Source organism: Bison bison, unplaced genomic scaffold (assembly GCF_000754665.1).
Source record: "Bison bison bison isolate TAMUID 2011002044 unplaced genomic scaffold, Bison_UMD1.0 scf7180017864289, whole genome shotgun sequence".
Taxonomy (NCBI): Eukaryota; Metazoa; Chordata; class Mammalia; order Artiodactyla; family Bovidae; genus Bison; species Bison bison.
In genome coordinates, this window is record NW_011494861.1 from 3,577,439 (window position 1) to 3,594,703 (window position 17,265).

The window sequence follows — 17,265 nt, forward strand, 5'->3', positions numbered from 1 at the left end:
GGACCACAGAGGGTAAGCACAAGGCATCATCATCTTCATGGAAACTACTCACACTGTTTTCATGAATAAAATGCACACAAGTCCCTGCCCCCATGGAGCTCACACATTAGGAAAGGAAGCAGAGAAAACAGGATACACTACAAGTAATGGAAACAGTGATGGATTCTATTTTCTTGGACTCCAAAATCACTGCAGATGGTGACTGTAGCCATGAAATTAAAAGACGCTTGCTCCTTGGAAGAAAAGCTATGACAAAACTAGACAGTGTATTAAGAAGCAGAGACATTACTTTGCTGACAAAGGTCCGCCTAGTCAAAGCAATGGTTTTTCCAATAGTCAAGTATGGATGTGAGAGATGGACCATAAAGCTGAGCACCAAAAACTGATGCTTTTGAACTGTGGTGTTGAAGAAGACTCTTGAGAGTCCCTTGGACTGCAAGGAGATCCAACCAGTCAATCCTAAAGGAAATCAATCCTGAATACACATTGGAGGGACTGAAGCTCCAATACTTTGGCCACCTGATGCAAAGAGCTGACTCATTAGAAAAGACCATGATGTTGAGAAAGACTGAAGGCAGGAGGAGAAGGTGACGACAGAGGATGAGATGGATGGATGGCATCACTAACTTGATGGACATGAATCTGAGCAAACTCTAGGAGAGAGTGAAGGACAGGAAAACCTGGCATGCTGCAGTCCATGGGATCGCAAGAGTCGAACATGACTGAAGAACAACAACAACAAGTAATATACATGCTATGTGGGCAGGCAACAAGAGCTCAAGGAACAAGTGTCTATGTCAGATACAGGTTGAATGTTTGGACAACGTGGTCATCACTTCTCAGCCTTTTGGCTAAGATCAAGTGTAGACAAGGTGGCCTTTTTGAAAAAGTGACATGGGTAAACATATGAAGAGTGGAAGAAAAATGCTGGGTGGATTTTAGGGTATGAGCATTCTAGGCAAAGAAACAGCAAGCATAAAAGCCCCCAACAGGTACCATGGTTTTCCTGGTGGCTTAGTCAGTAAAGAATCCACATGCAATGCAGGAGACCAGGGTTCAGTCCCTGGGTTGGGAAGATCTGGAGAAAGGGATGGCAACCCACTCTAGTATTCTTGCCTGGAGAATCCCATGGACAGAGGAACCTGGCGGGTTACAGTTCATGGGGTCTCAAAGAGTTGGACAGGATTGAGCAACTAACACACACAGACACACAGAAACAAACACAAACAGGAACCATGTCTGGAATGTCCCAGGAACAGAGGGGAAGCCAGCACATTTCTAGCTGAAACAGGAGGAAGGGAAAGAAGAGAGGAGGACAGGTTCAGGACAGACCTCATGCAGCCCCAGGCTGAGGTGAGGACTCTGACTTTTATTTTGATTGAGGCCAGAAGACAACAGAAGATGATGTAACCTCTCTTAGGAGTGGTTTATTTTCTGTTTCACTTAAACCTATTTAGTAAGTTCCTGAAAATCTGGGCTTTCCTTGTGGCTCAGCTAGTAAAGAATCCGTAATGCAGGAGACCTGGGTTCAATCCCTGGGTTGAGAAGATCCCCCGGAGATGGGAAAGGTTACCCATTCCAGCATTCTGTCCTGGAGAATTCCATGAACTGTATATAGTCCATGGGGTTGCAAAGAGTTGGACACTACTGAGTGACTTTCACTTCACTTCCTGAAAATCTGTTTATCCCATCTGCCAAGAGTACGGCTAACAGCATCTACCTGTTTGTGATTATGAATAATGACGGTTACAGGAGAAACACAATGGTGACTTCACAGCATAGAGGCACACCTGACAAGAATGAACCGTTCAGAGTTGCCAAGTCTGTTGGTTACTATTGTGATAATAACTATCCTCCTTGCTGAAAAGAATAATACTTTGCAGTGCTGTAGTCTTGCTTCAGTGGAACCCAGTCTGGCTTTGCACGGACAACAGACTGAGGTGAAGCCAGGGCAGGCACGTCTAGAGACAAGGCAGGAGAGACGCGTCTAAAGCCCACTCTAATAGTCCAGGCGAGATATGCAAGTGCCTTGAACCTGGGCAGTAGCAGGAGAGGCGGTGAGATGAGAAGAGGTGGTGAGAATTGAGTCTGGTTCTAAATTTTGCTGATAGACCTAGGACAGAGGTCAGCAAGCCTCAGTCCACAGGCCACACTTACTTATTTTTGTAAATAAAGTTTTACTGAAACACAGCAATGCTCATCAGTTGACACAAAGTCTATGGCTGTTTTGTGCTAGGGGGCAGAGAAGAATGTTTGTGACAGAGACTGCACAGCCTGCACAGCCAAAAATATTTACTAACTGGCCTTTTAAAGAAGGAATTTGATGACTCTCAACCTAGAATTATGAGGTAAAAAGAAGACAGAATGTTTTAAGCTTGCAGAAGAGTGAAGTGTTAGTCACTCAGTTGTGTCCAACTCTTTGCAACCCCACAGACTACATAGCCCACCAGGCTCCTCTGTCTATGGAATTCTCCAGACAAGAATACTGGAGTGGGTTGCCATTCCCTCTCCAGGGGATCTTCTCTAGCCAGGGACTGAACCCAGGTTTCCTCCACTGCAAATAAATTCTTTACCATCTGAGCCACCAGGGATGCCCATTTTAAGCTTAAGCAACTAGAAAAAAAAAATGAGTTATCATTTACTGAGATAGGGTTCTAGGAAAAAATAAGATGTAAGGAAATATCACGAACTTGATTTTGAATGTGTTAACTGTGAGACATGTATCAGATGAACGCCACACTGAAGTTCAAAGAACAGGCCTGAGCTGGAGGTACCAATTTCGTCAGGATACTGGATAAAATTAATAAGAGAATAAGCATAGAGATGGAGAGGAGAAGAGGTTAAATACTGAGCCCTTGAACCCTGACCTTTAGAAGCTTGGGAAATGAAAAAGATTCATACAAAGAACTAAGAAGGAACAGATGGAAACAGGATGAAAATCAGGAGCGTAATGCTCTGAAGCTGAAGAGAGAGTGTTTCAAGGAGAAGAAGGCCAAAGCCACGTGGAATGGAGCTGACAGGTCAGACGAGACGGTGACTCAGAGCTGACCACAGGAGGCCTCACCTGATGGGACTCGACTCAGCAAGGTGCAAGGACAGAAAGAGGAGACTAAGGATGGGCAACTCATTCTAGAAGTTCTGTTGTGAAAGGGTGCAGAGAAGTGGGGTGGAAGTCAGCAGGGGATATGAGATCAAGAGAGTTCTTTTTTATTTACTCCCATCATGGGAGAAGGAACAGCATGTATGATGACTGTTTAAACAAAAATAAAAGGTTTCCACTTGAGATGGAGAACCGGATGAAGCTGGAGAGACGACAGGAACTGCTGTAGCAATGGCTCTGGGCAGTGAGAGGAGATGGGATCCAGGGTACAGACCGCAGCAAGGGCAGGGACAGTTCAACTATGACAAGAACTGGCCGCACATACTGGTTGGCAGTGGAGGCAGGGTTGAAGGTGAAGGAGGTAGGTTCCCTTTTGCCTGCATCTGTTCTCTCCACAAAACTGGAAGGTGGGCCACCAGCCCAGAGTGTACATGGAGAAGAGGTGTTACACATTAGAGAAGGTATGAAATAGACTGAAACAGACTGTGGGAGAGTGAACAAGGAAATACAGTACAATTACCCACTAGTATTAAGGGTCCACTTGAGTCTGTGATGATGGCTCTGAAATGAGATTGCTAGTATGGTTTTTCTCCAGCCTCATTTCACAGCAAGAGACCAAGAACAGGAGGGGACTGGGACTTAAGACGAGGATTGTACTTTAAGGGAAGAAGACAGAGTGAGAGAGAGGCCAGAGAAGGAGTGACAGTAGTGACTGGCCATGAAATTTCCCCAGGTTGAGGAGGAAAGTAAGGACACGAGGAGGGGGAAACATGAAGAAAGTAAAAAGGTGATGGGTCAAGGGACTGTAGCCCCAAGGGAAGACTGAGGATTTGGGCACAGAGGGGTGAGCAAAAAAGCCGAAGGTGGTGGTCAGAAAGTCACTGAGACTGAAAAATCTAGAGTCTGACCATGGCAGTGAGTGGCTGGAGTCAGAGGGCAGGAAAGGTCACTGAAGGGGAGGAGCTCAAGAAACACAGAGGTCGGAGTTCTGGAAGGATCACACGGCTACTGAAATCATCACATATTAAGACAGAAACAGTGCTGGACAAATAGTGGACATAACGAGTGCTGTGGGTGAGCGGGCTTTGGAATATAAGCCTCAACAAGGGAGAGAAGTGGAGAATATGGTTAGGTAACACAAGATTCAAACCAATGTGTTTTCAGGGTGGAGGAAGAATGGTCAAGAAGAAGAAACGAGAAAGCAATGGAGAAAGAGGTCAGATCCAGTGAGAGCACTAAGGGGAAGGGACGCTGACAGAGCATGATTATGCTGGTGGCTGGGCACAAGGCTTTCAGAATTTGGGGAAGTGGGGAAGGAAAGGTACATGTGACAAACCACATAAGGATTAGAGACTGGGAGATAAGGCATGAGGACACGGGGAGATGGGGTGGCTGACATGAGTGGGCCTAAGGAGCATGCCGAGATTAATCCTGAAGGTCCCAAAGAGACGACCCGATGCAGCGAGGAGCGGCAGGAGCCTGTCCCCAGGACACTTTGCTGATGCAGTGAAGTTTTTAAGTCCCTCCCCATCCCACGAGCTCTTCCCTGGACACGCGGCAGCATCCCAGGTGGGGTCTGATCAGGGTGAGGCAAGCAGCAGTGCTGGTGGCACCACAGGAAAAGGACGAAACACAACTGGAATCCTGACCCTTTCTCCTAGTAGATAACCACAGCTTCTCCAAGCAGTAACCAGGAAACATTTCAGACACAGGCATCGTTTATTACTAACATGTGTTGGCCTGAGCCTCTCTCATTTAATAATTAGCAGATTTACATAGAAGCATTTGTATTTGCCTTAGGAGGGGCCTACAGTGATGCCTAACGAGAGTCATAGTAACAGAAACTCCGCAAATAACTTTTAATCGACAAGTTATCCTAGATCATGAAGATGGATTGTTCAGAGGTGGCGGTGCATTAAACAAGAGCAGAGCTGACAATCAGATATTACATTATTAGATGATATGATGATCAATGCAGGTCTCTTAGCACCTTTTTCCTACTTAGAATCCTAACTACTATAATAAAGTCAATAATTATTACATTTGATAGAAAAGTTCACTTAGTGAAAAGACAGATATCTTAAAAGATACATTTCCCAACAAAGACAACCATGGTATCAACCATGAGCTCATTAATTATAAAGAAATTAACTTCTACAACAGTTAAACTATCAATGAGACAGTTATAAGACATCATATCAGGTGAACTTATTATGGTTCATTTATATTAATACTTCTATAGTTAAGAGTTCAAACTTTTATTCTATTTTATTTTCTTTTTGGCCATATTGCAAGGCTTATGGGATCTTAGTTCCCTGACCAGGTATTGAAGCCAGGCCCTCAGCAGTGAGAGCACAGAGTCCTAACCATTGGACTATCAGGGAATTCCCAAGGCGAACTTTACATACCCTGAAAATTTAGAGAAAAGGTTCTATGACAATATAGAATGAAGACAATGAAATCCATAATCAGAGGCATTATTTTGACCATTATTTCAATCTTGACCATTATTTCAATCTTGGATTTGCAGAATATTTTATCTTAAAAAAAAAAAGCATCAACCAAAGTCATAAAATCTGCAGAACCAAATTTAGTCTTAAGCTCCTTGCCATCAGAGAAAAGACCTGGCCTTGTCTGAAAAAAAGCATGAAAGCTATAGAAAACAGTCAGCTTCAACATCACTATCAAAACATCAAAATGAACAGACATTAACAAAACACATTGTAATGACCTTAATCTTTAAACCACTGCTTGCAGGATTTTTAAAAGTTGCTGTTCATTTCATCCTGCCATGGAAATTTCGCAACTGTAACTGTACCAGAAAGCTCCCAGGTATGAAGGTGAGGCTCACCTGATGCACCAATGGGGGAGGTAGCGGGCGTCATGTTGTGGACGTTGAGACCAAGGCTCTGGGAGGGGCCTGGAGCTGATGCTGCTATGGGAGGCCCGGGGGGGTTCTCCCTCTGGGGAGAAGTGAGAGGGGTGGTAGGCTGGGAGGTCTGTCCACCAGCAAGTCGTGCAAGGCGCCTCCGTCGGATCTACAATGAGGGGGAAAGAGCATTCTGTGAAAAACAGCAGGAACACAACTCTGCATGAGAATAACAATATTAATGCTATCAATGACCAAACCTGAGCATCAAAAACTAAACATGCCTTGAGAAAAAAGGACTCATTCGAGACAAACGATAACTCTGTGTGGCAGTATTTTTATAAGTTACCAACTAACTTTTTAAAAATTGCATCTTAATTGCTTTACCACCTGTTTATCAAGCCATCTTGAGTGACACTGTGAATTTACAATAAACATACTACACTTTTCAACACATTAAAGCTTCTTGTTATTGTAATAAAACCCAGAGACTTGGTAATTTTAAATAGAATTTAAAACAAATATACACTGTGTCTGACTGAGTCCCTTAGATATTAATTTGAAACTACTACAACATTGTTAACTGGCTATATCCCAATGCAAAATAAAAAGTTTAAAGTTTAAAAATATAATAAATATCCAATATAATTCCCTAAAACAATGAGAAAATAATAAAAGTTACATTAAGAGATTTTACTCTCATTTTTAAGAACAAAATGATTAGGTTTAACTTTCAATAAAAATATTATCTATAATTTCCTTCTTACAATTATATCCCAGAGTTATCAAGTGATTACAAATATGTACCACAGAAGCCTAGTGGATCACAGAAATGGTTCTCCCACATTTTGACTGTCATTAATTCATAACCAGGCAATGAACTCTGAGCACCTGCCCTCCCAGGCAATGGGCATATGTGACAATTATGATAAAGTTTCTGGCTCTAAGTGGGCATCAGAGAAGCAAACCAGTTAGGCTGCTCACACTCTTTCCATTACAAATAAGGAAGATAAAAAAGTTAAATTACAGCAAAAGTTAATGGGGATGGACACTGTCTGAATTAAGAATTTATAACTCATTCTAACATTGGTGGAAATCTGCACCTTCTATGGTTCAGACAACAGGAACGTCCTGACTCTTGGCCCCAAAGTTGAGAAGCCTCTCCTATAAATATATCTATCAAGGAATTTATACAAAATCCTGAAGTTGTTTGGTTTTCAACTATCTCCTTAACTAGATTAAATTCCTTGATGGAAAGAATTATTAACAGGGCTTATTTATTTAAATAAAAACTGATGCTTCTAGTAATGTTCTAAGTACTTTACACCTTACTATTTAATCCTCATAATAACCCACTGAAGCAGGTACCTATGTACATTTTGTATATGAGCAAACTGAGGCACAGACAGGTTAGATGTCTTGCCTAACGGGTCAGTGGCAAAGCTGGAATGCGAACTCACTAAAATCTAGCTTTAGTGTCTGTGCTCCTATCACTAAAGCTGGCTGTATCTAGGGATCTCGAAAACACTTTCAGAGGGCCTGTGAAGCCAAACATTAAGACATTTGCCTTTTTCACTCTCATTCTCTCATGTCAAGTGGAGTTTTCCAGAGGCTACATGACAAGTCTGCTGCAGCAAATTAAATAAAAAAGTTAATGAGATTCCAGCTGTCTTCCATTAAGTTAGACATTTAAAAGAATTGCGAAAGTAAAAACAATGTCACTCACTGAATTTGTTCTGGAAAATGTAGTTATTTTCGTACAGTTCAGTTCAGTCACTCAGATGTCTCTGACTCTTTGTGACCCCATTGACTGCAGCACGCCAGGCTTCCCTGTCCTTCACCAACTCCTAGAGTTTGCTTAAACTCATGTTCATTGGGTCAGTGATGCCATCCAACCATCTCATGCTCCGTCATCCCCTTCTCCTCCTGCCTTCAATCTTTCCCAGCATTATGGTCTTCTCCACTGAGTCAGTTCTTTGCATCAGATAGCCAAAGTATTGGAGCTTCAGCTTCAGCATGTCCTTCCAATGAATATTCAGGACTGATTTCCTTTAGGATGGACTGGTTGGATCTTCTTGCTGTCCAAGGGACTCTCAAGAGTCTTCTCCCAACGCCACAGTTCAAAACCATCAATTCTTCCACACTCAGCTTTCTTTATGGTCCAACTCTCACATCCATACATGACCACTGGAAAAACCATAGCTTTGACTAGGCAGACCTTTGTCAGCAAAGTAATGTCTCTGCTTTTTAATACACTGTCAAGGTTTGTCATAGCTTTTCTTCCAAGGAACAGATGTCTTTTAATTTCATGGCTGCGGTCACTGTCTGCAGTGATTTGGGAGCCCAAGCAAATAAAGTCTCTGTTTCCGCTGTTTCCCCATCTATGTGCCATGAAGTGATGGGACCAGATGCCATGATCTTAGTTTTTGTATGATAAGTTTTAAGCCAGCTTTTTCACTTTCCTCTTTCACGTTCATCAAGAGGCTCTTTAGTTCTTCTTCACTTTCTGCCATAAGGGTGGTATCATCTGCATGTCTGAGGTTATTGATATTTCTCCCAGCAATCTTGATTTCAGCTTGTGCTTCATCCAACCCAGCATTTCTCATGATGTACTCTGCATATAAGTTAAATAAACAGGGTGACAATATACAGCCTTGATGTACTCCTTTCCCAATTTGGAACCAGTCTATTGTTCCATGTCCAGTTTGAACTGTTGCTTCTTAACCTGCATACAGATTTCTCAGGAGGCAGGTAAGGTGGTCTGGTATTCCCATCTCCTGAAGAATTTTCCATAATTTGTTGTGAACCACAATGTCAAAGGCTTTGGTGTAGTCAGTAAAGCAGAAGCAGATGTTTTTCTGGAACTCTCTTGCTTCTTTGATGATCCATTGGATGTTGGCAATTTGATCTCTGATTCCTCTGTGCCTTTTCTAAATCCATCTTGAACATCTGGAAGTTCTCAGTTCATGCACTGTTGAAGCCTGGGTTGGAGAATTTTGAGCATTACTTTGCTAACATGGGAGATGAGTGCAATTATGTGGTAGTCTGAACATTCTTTGGCACTGCCTTTCTTTGGGACTGGAATGAAAACTGACCTTTTCCAATCCTGAGGCCACTACTGAGTTTCCCAAATTTGCTGGCATATTGAATGCAGCACTTTCACATCATCTTTTAGGACTTGAAATAGCTCAGCTGGAATTCCATCACTTCCAATAGCTTTGTTTGTAGTGATGCTTCCTAAAGCCCACTTGACTTTGCACTCCAGGATGTCTGAGCTAGGTGAGTGATCACACCATTATGGTTATCTGGGTCATTAATATCTTTTTTGTACAGTTCTTCTGTGTACTCCTGCTACTTTTTCTTAATATCTTCTGCTTCTGTCAGGTCCATACTATTTCTGTCCTTTACTGTGACCATCTTTGCATGAAATATTCCCTTGGTATCTCTAATTTTCTTGAAGAGATCTCTAGTCTTTCTCATTCTATTGTTTTCCTCTATTTCTTTGCATTGATCACTGAGGAAGGCTTTCTTATCTCTCCTTGCCATTCCTTGGAACTCTACATTCCGATGGATATATCTATCCTTTTCTCTTTTGCCTTTAGCGTCTCTTCTTTTCTCAGCTATTTGTAAGGTCTCCTCAGACGACCATTTTGCCTTTTTGCATTTGTTTTTCTCGGGGATGGTCTTGATCACTGCTTCCTGTACAATGTCACGAACCTCTGTCCATAGTTCTTCAGGCACTCTAATCAGACCTAATCCCTTGAATCTATCTGTCACTTCCACTGGATAATCATAAGTGATTTGATTTAGGCATACCCGAATGGTCTAGTGGTTTTCCCTATTTTCTTCAATTTAAGTCTGAATTTTGTAATAAGGAGTTCATGATCTGAGCCACATATGAATGAAACAACAATCACAGAAAACTAACCAAACTGATCACATGGACCATAGCCGTGTCTAACTCAATGAAACCATGAGCTGTGCTGTGTAGGGCCACCCAAGATGGACAGGTCATGGTGGACAGTTCTGACAAAACGTGGTCCACTGGAGAAGGGAATGGAAAACCACTTCAGTATTCTTGCCTTGAGAACCCCATCAAAAGTATGAAAAGGCAAAAAGATATGACACTGAAAGATGAACTCCCCAGGTCGGTAGGTACCCAATATGCTACTGAAGAAGAGTGGAGAAATAACTCCAGAAAGAATGAAGAGACAGGGCCATAGCAAAAACAATGCCCAGTTGTGGATGTGACTGGTGATGGAAGTCCAATGCTATAAAGAACAATACTGCATAGGAACCTGGAATGTTAGGTCCATGAATCAAGGTAAATTGGAAGTGGTCAAACAGGAGATGGCAAGAGTGAACACAGACATTTTAGCAATCAGTGAATGAAAATGGACTGGACTGGGTGAATTTAATTCAGATGACCATCATACCTACTACTGTGGGCAAGAATCCCTTAGAAGAAATGGAGTAACCCTCATAGTCAACTAGAGTCCAAAATGCAGTACTTGGGTGTAATCTCAAAAATGACAGAATGACTCTGTTCATTTCCAAGGCAAACCATTCAATATCACAGTAATCCAAGTCTATGCCCCAACCACTAATGCCGAAGAAGCTGAAGTTGAACGGTTTTATGATGACCGAAAAGATCTTCTAGAACTAACACCAAAAAAAAAGATGTCCTTTTCATCATAAGGGACTGGAATGCAAAAGTAGGAAGTGAGTTATTTTCATTAAAAACATGTTATTGATATTAACACTGTAGTTGTTTGTTCAGTCACCAAGTCATGTCCTATTCTTTGTGACCCCATGGACTGCAGCATGCCAGGCTTCCCTGTCCTTCACCATCTCCTGGAGTTTGCTCAAGTTACCATTGAATCGGTAATGCTATCAAACCATCTCAACCTCTGCTGCTCTCTTCTCCTTTTGCCTTCAGTCTTTCCCAGCATCAGGGTCCCTTCCAATGAGTCGGCTCTTCCGATCAGGTGGTCAAGGTACTGGAGCTTCAACTTCAGCATCAGTCATTCCAGTGAATACTGAGCATTGATTTCCTTTAGGATCAACTGGTTTATCTCCTTGCTGTCCAAGAGACTCTCAGTTCTTCTCCAGCCAACAATTTGAAAGCATCAGTTCTTCAGCACTCAGCCTTCTTTATGATCCAACTCTCACATCTGTATATGACTACTGGAAAAAACCATAGCTTTGACCATACAAACCTTTGTTTGCAAGTGATGTCTCTGCTTTTTAATATGCTATCTAGGTTTGTCAAACTTTCCTTCCAAGGAAAACAAGCTTTCCTTTTAATTTCATGGCTGCAATCACTGTCCACAGTGATTTTGCAGCCCTAGAAAATAAAATCTGTCACTACTTCCGCATTTTCCCCTTCTATTTGCCATGAAGCAATGGGCCGGGATGCCATGATCTTAAGCGTTTTGAATGCTGAGTTTGAAGCCAGCTTTTTCATTTTCCTCTTACCACCTTTAACAAGAGGAACTCTTCAGTTCCTCTTCATTTTCTGCTACCAACATATAATGGCTTTTATTATTTTTTTAAAGAATAAATATTTTTCTAAATTTCTCAGTTTTCATTTCTGTGAAGTGAAGTGAAAGTTGCTCAGTTATGTCTGACTCTTTGTGACCCCATGAATTATACAGTCCATGGATTTCTCCAGGCCAGAATGCTGGAGTGGGTAGAGTGGGTAGCCTTTCTCTTCTCCAGGTACTCCAGGTAATATTATTACCAAACTAATACAGTAAAATATTGATGGATATAAACCACCTAAACAAAAAATCATTGGGAGCCTTAATATTTTCTAAGAGTATAAAGGAAACCTGAGACCAAAACCTTTGAGAATGGCTGCACTTTCCTGGCTGCCTCTTGCTCACTTATTTTTATCTCCCTAAAACCTAGCTTGGCATCCAGTCTCTACATGTGCTTACCACCCAGAACTGGACAGGGGAGGGGAAAAGCAGAAGTCATCACCAGTCCTCCGATGAGGACTGGAAGTGGAAGTTGTCACCAGTTCTGTGATGAAAAACTCACTCAGTGATGGAGCACTGGAGTCTGAACTGCAGACAGCCCAGTGACTAGTGTTACTTGTCAGCAGAAAATTTCATTCACATTAGCTGAAAAAAGTTAATAATCACCAAAGCTTAACCACTGTTTTAAAAGTAGTGATATTCATTCCCACTGAGTTTTCACCCCCCTCAAACCCACTGTCATCAGTTTACAAAGTTAGCACTTTGAAATAAAACTAAACACGAAAAGGAAGTCGAGTTGCCTATCCTACACCAGGCCCTGGAACAAGAAATGGCAACCCACTCCAGTACTCTTGCCTGGGAAATCCCATGAACAGAGAAGCCTGGCAGGCTGCAGTCCACGGGGTCACAAAGAATCGGACGTGACTGAGCACACGCCTTGTGCTTTTCTGACATGTTCTGCCGTATTAATTTCCCGGAAAATAATGAGGAGAGGATCAGTGTGCTGTTCACTTAGTGCATTAACTGGTAGGGCTGTAATATAACTTCTCCCTCTCGGGCAACTTAAAAAAACAAAATTTGCTTCTGTAATGAAAGGAAACAAATCAAGAGTCACTTCTGTACTAGCGAAGGTCAAGGCAAAATTAGCCTCTAGGGCTTTAACGAATACGACCCCTGTGTAAAAGTGAAAGTCACTTAGTCGTATCTGACTCTTAGTGACCCCATGGACAGTCCACGGAATTCTCCAGGCCAGAATACTGGAGTGGGTAGCCTTTCCCTTCTCCAGGGGATCTTTCCAACCCAGGGATCGAACCCAGATTTCCCTCACTGCAGGCAGATTCTTTACCAACTGAGCCACAAGGGAAGCCCATGGCCGCTGTAAGAAAGTAAAAAAAAAAATTGTAGAAATTATTATTTATTTTTTGGCCCCACCACACAGTTTGTGGGAACTCAGCTCCGTGACCAGGGCTCACACCCATGCTCTCAGCAGTAAAAAGCATGGAGTCCTAAACAATGGCCCACCAGGGAATTCCCTATAAATTATTTATTACTGTGATTAGATCTACCCAAAATTATCTTTTCAATATCTATCTTGCTAACATGAAATTAAATTGCAGTTATATATTTGTTAAAAGTTGGTTGCCTAGCAACAATAACTGTATATCCAGTTTAACAGAAATAAAAAGAATATTTGTCTTAAAAATAAAGAAAAACTTCAAGAAACGAACGAAGTTGTTCTCTCATGAACACTTCACTGGAGTGGATGGGGGAGGTGGACCAGAAAACACCCCTGCCCCAAACTGTTGCCAACCCAGTGGGCAAGCCAGAGAGATAGGGTCTGTGTTCAGCCTCCCTTCATCTCCTCAACCCTGACTATTTACCAAGTCTTGCTCCTTCCACATGAGTTTACCCTCTGTTCTCAGCTCCTCTGCCACCATCTTCTCCAGGCCACCACCCTCTCTTACCAGGACCTCTGCAAAAGCTTCTTAATGGATCCACCTGGGTCCAATCTGGCCTAGTGGGCAAGAGTTAACAGGGTTGCAAAGAGTCACACAGGACTAAGAAACTGAGCATGCACACAAACACTTCAGAGCTTTGTGAGTGCTAAGTCACTTCAGTTGTGTCCAACTCTTTGTGACCCTATGGACTGTAGCCTGCCAGGCTCCTCTGTCAAAAGGATTCTCTAGGCAAGAATACTAGAGTGGGTTGCCACTCCCTTCTCCAGGGGAATCTTCTCGACCCAGAGATCGAACTCGAGTCTCTTCTGTCTCCTGCACTGGTAGGTGAGTTCTTTACCACTAGCACCATGTGGGAAGCCCGTCAAAGCTTTACATTTCTGAAATGTAAATTAAAAGCACACCGAGCTAACACCTCACACTCACCTTAGGATGGCTACTATCAAACCAAAAAACAACATAAAATAACAACTGTGAGCAAGGGTGTAGAGGAATTGGAACACTTGCACACTGTTGGTAAGAATGTAAAATGGTGCAGCCACTAAGGAAAACAGAGTGGCAGTTCCCTAAGAAATCAAAAATCGAATTACCATATAATCCAGTAATTCCTACAAGTGGAATTCCTACAAGTGGAATTACCCAAAAGACCTGAAAGCGGGGACTCAAACAGGTAGTTGTTCACCCATGTTCACAGCAGAATTATTTGCAAAAGGTGGAAGCAACCCAAGTGTTATCAATAGATAAACATAAATAAAATGTGGTCTACACATAAATGGACTGCTTTTAAAAGGAAGGAAATTCTGACACACGCTGCAACATGGATGAGCCCCAAAGACATTATGTTGAGTGAATAAGCCAGTCATACTGAACCTGGAATAAAACCCAGATCCTTCCCATGTTTTACAGAGTGCTCCTCCGGGGTCGTGGTGTCCCACTCTGGCCCTCAGACAGTTCCTATATCATCTTAGCTCTACCTTGCCTCTTGTTGTTTAGTTGCTGTGTCTGACTCTCTTCTGACCTCATGGACTGTAGCCTGCCTGGCTTCTCTGTCCATGGGATTTTCCAGGCAAGAATACTGGAGTGCATTGCCACTTCCATTTCCACTGTCTTGCCTCTGGCCACTCGCTAATTCCCTTAGCAGCACTTTCCCTAATTCTTGACCCACCTGGCTCTTTCTCTTCCTTCCATTCTCAGCTTAAATGTCACCTCCTGGAGGACTTCCTTGACCATCCTATTAAACACAGCCCTCCCTACCACATTCATTTCATATTCTGGTCACATCTTTCTAGCAACCTTCATGGTCCATAAATATCTTGTTTATTTCTTATTCACTGTTTTAACTTCCCTAGTAGAACAGAAGCTCCATAAGAAAATCATGTCTACTTGTTCACCACTGTATCCCCAGCAGTGAGCACAGTGCCAGGCACATGTGTTAGCTTCTCAGTCGTGTCTGACTCTTTGCGACCCCATGGACTGTAGCCTGCCAGGCTCCTCTGTCCATGGAATTCTCCAGGCCAGAATAATGGAGTGGGTAGCCATTCCCTTCTCCAGGGGATCTTCCCGATCCAGGGATCAAACCTGGGTCTTCTGCACTGCAAGCAGATTCTTTACCATCTGAGCTACCAGGGAAGTCCCTGACACATAACATGCCTTTATACCCAGGATGAAGGGAGAAATAAATACACAGAGGGAAGGGAGTACTGAAGCCACACACAAGAATGTTTCACTGAATATTCAAAGCCCAGACAGTGTTTCAGACTTCTGATACTGACCCCTCTTCAGATACTCCTCATTTAACCTCATTCATCAAGTACCCCAATAAACAGAACAGTCCCTGCTCTCGTGGAACTCAGATTCTAGTGGTGGTCCAAGGACAACAGTCAAATGGACAAAAAGGATGCCAAGTGGTTATGAGCACCATTAGAGAAAAATAAAGCAGAGGAGGGACAGTCTGGCACGCTGGGGAGAAGGCAATATAATTTTTACACAAGGTGGATTGAGAAGCCTCTCTGATAAAGGGGGATGCACGAAAACACCTGAAGGGAGGGAAGAAGCAAGCCATGTGGGTCTCTGGGAAGTAGGGTGCGACTGTGTGTGCCAAGTCCACGGTCAACAAGGGCAGTGTGTGATTACAGCAGAATGAGCAAGGGGAGGAACAGTAGGAGATGAGGATGTCGGAGGTAAGAGAGGGGCTTTGAGGGCCAATGTAAGAGGACTGACCGTGGGGAGCCACCAGGGGGTTTTGTGATCAGAAAAAGAACATGATTTGACCTACATTTAAAAATTGCTATTTTGGCTGCTGGGGAGAATAAACTGTAGAGGAGAATGAAAGTAGGCAGAGACTACTCAGAAGGCTACTGGAATAATCTATGGGAAGATGGACGATGACTTGGACTAGGGTGGGTAGCTATGAAGACAACGGCGGGGGGGCAATTAGGGGGGATACTTTGAAAACAGAGTTCAAGCTCACAGGAGGTGCTGATTATACACGCTACTGATGGGAGAAATGATGGGGTATATACTGTTTATGGAATAAAGTTATTACCTTTGAAAAAGAACACATATGGTTTTTGGAAAAAAAAATATAAAGCTATTTTAAATCTGGGTGAAGGGGAGGATAAAACTAGAGGGGGCAAAGATGGCACCAAAGTCTTGGGCCCAAGCAATTTATTACATCCGTTTACAAAGTAAAGACAGTAAGAAGAATGGAGGTGGGGAGAGACTAAATAGTGCTTTTAAGACACAAGATTATTAACAAGCAGGCAGATGGAGTTGTCATGAAGATATATAATCTGACGTGTGGGGCACAGGGCAGGTTAGGATGACAGTTGGAGAGCTGTCAGCTTCTAGATGGCACACAACGCCACGAGACGGAGTAAGACCACTAGGTCTTACATCTCCTGCCTGGGCTGCAGATCCTTTAAGACAGGGTAACAAAAGTGGTTTGGGGACTTTCCTGGTGGTCCAGTGGTTAAGAATCCGCCTTCCATTGCAGGAGATGTGGGTCTGATCCCTGACTAGGGAACTGAGATCCCACATGCCATGGGGCAACCAAGCCCAGGAGTCATAACTACTGAGCCAGTGTGCCACCTGGGAAGGCCCTGGCACATAGTGGGCACCCTTTAAATATCTGGTGAATTAATGAAAGCATAAGTGAAATACACTAGAAAATGCATTGCACATGAAATTTACCATTATTGGAATGATAATATTGCCTCTGAAAAAGCACGCACACACAGCTTTTAGAAAAATCACAAAGCCACTTTAAATCTGGGTGCCAAGTTCAGCCTGCGATGTTAAATTCAGATGTTCTCCTCAGTGTTATAAACATAGCACAAATGTCCTGACTCACTGCAATAAGGGCTTGAAGGAAGTTTTCCAAAGAAGAAAGATTTCCACTGTGCTGCCTTCCCCATTCCCTTCCCAGTACCATTCCACAAACACAGGTTTAAAAAGAAGAAGAAGAAGAATGAAGACTTTGTGAAATAGCCTGTGGACTATTAAGGGAGAGGGGGGAGTGCAGGAAGGAGAAGGGGCAGGTCCACCCATGACATGAGCTGGAAAAGGATTGGCAGAACCTGTCCTGACTTCCCATGTTAAAGACCTGCTGGGGAGCGAAGAAACAGCGGTGCCGGGGCAGTGCTCTGGGCGGCCACACAGCAACGCTCTCAGTAGGAGACGAAGCTCTTCAGTGGATTGGCCACCTTCCACCATGGTGGTGGCTCTGAACTGGTTTAGCAACCTGAGGACCCTGAGAATATCTGGACTGGAGACTCCCTCCTAAAGAATGGCTTTGAGCAATCACAGGTATGAAAGCCCATCTAATTAATCTATTAAGAGATGTGACCTCACTTTTAT

The 17,265-nt window shown here is 43.0% G+C and overlaps 1 protein-coding gene across 2 annotated transcripts in view; it reads right to left on the reverse strand.

Annotated features, from left to right (window-relative positions):
• The window catches only part of UBE4B (ubiquitination factor E4B), a 121,493-nt gene that overhangs the window by 77,675 nt on the left and 26,553 nt on the right, over nt 1–17,265 (reverse strand). For both annotated transcript variants that reach the window (XM_010849916.1, XM_010849915.1), the window contains exon 2: nt 5,952–6,138. In XM_010849916.1, the coding sequence (XP_010848218.1) occupies nt 5,952–6,138 (187 nt within the window). The remainder of the gene's footprint in view (nt 1–5,951; nt 6,139–17,265) is intronic.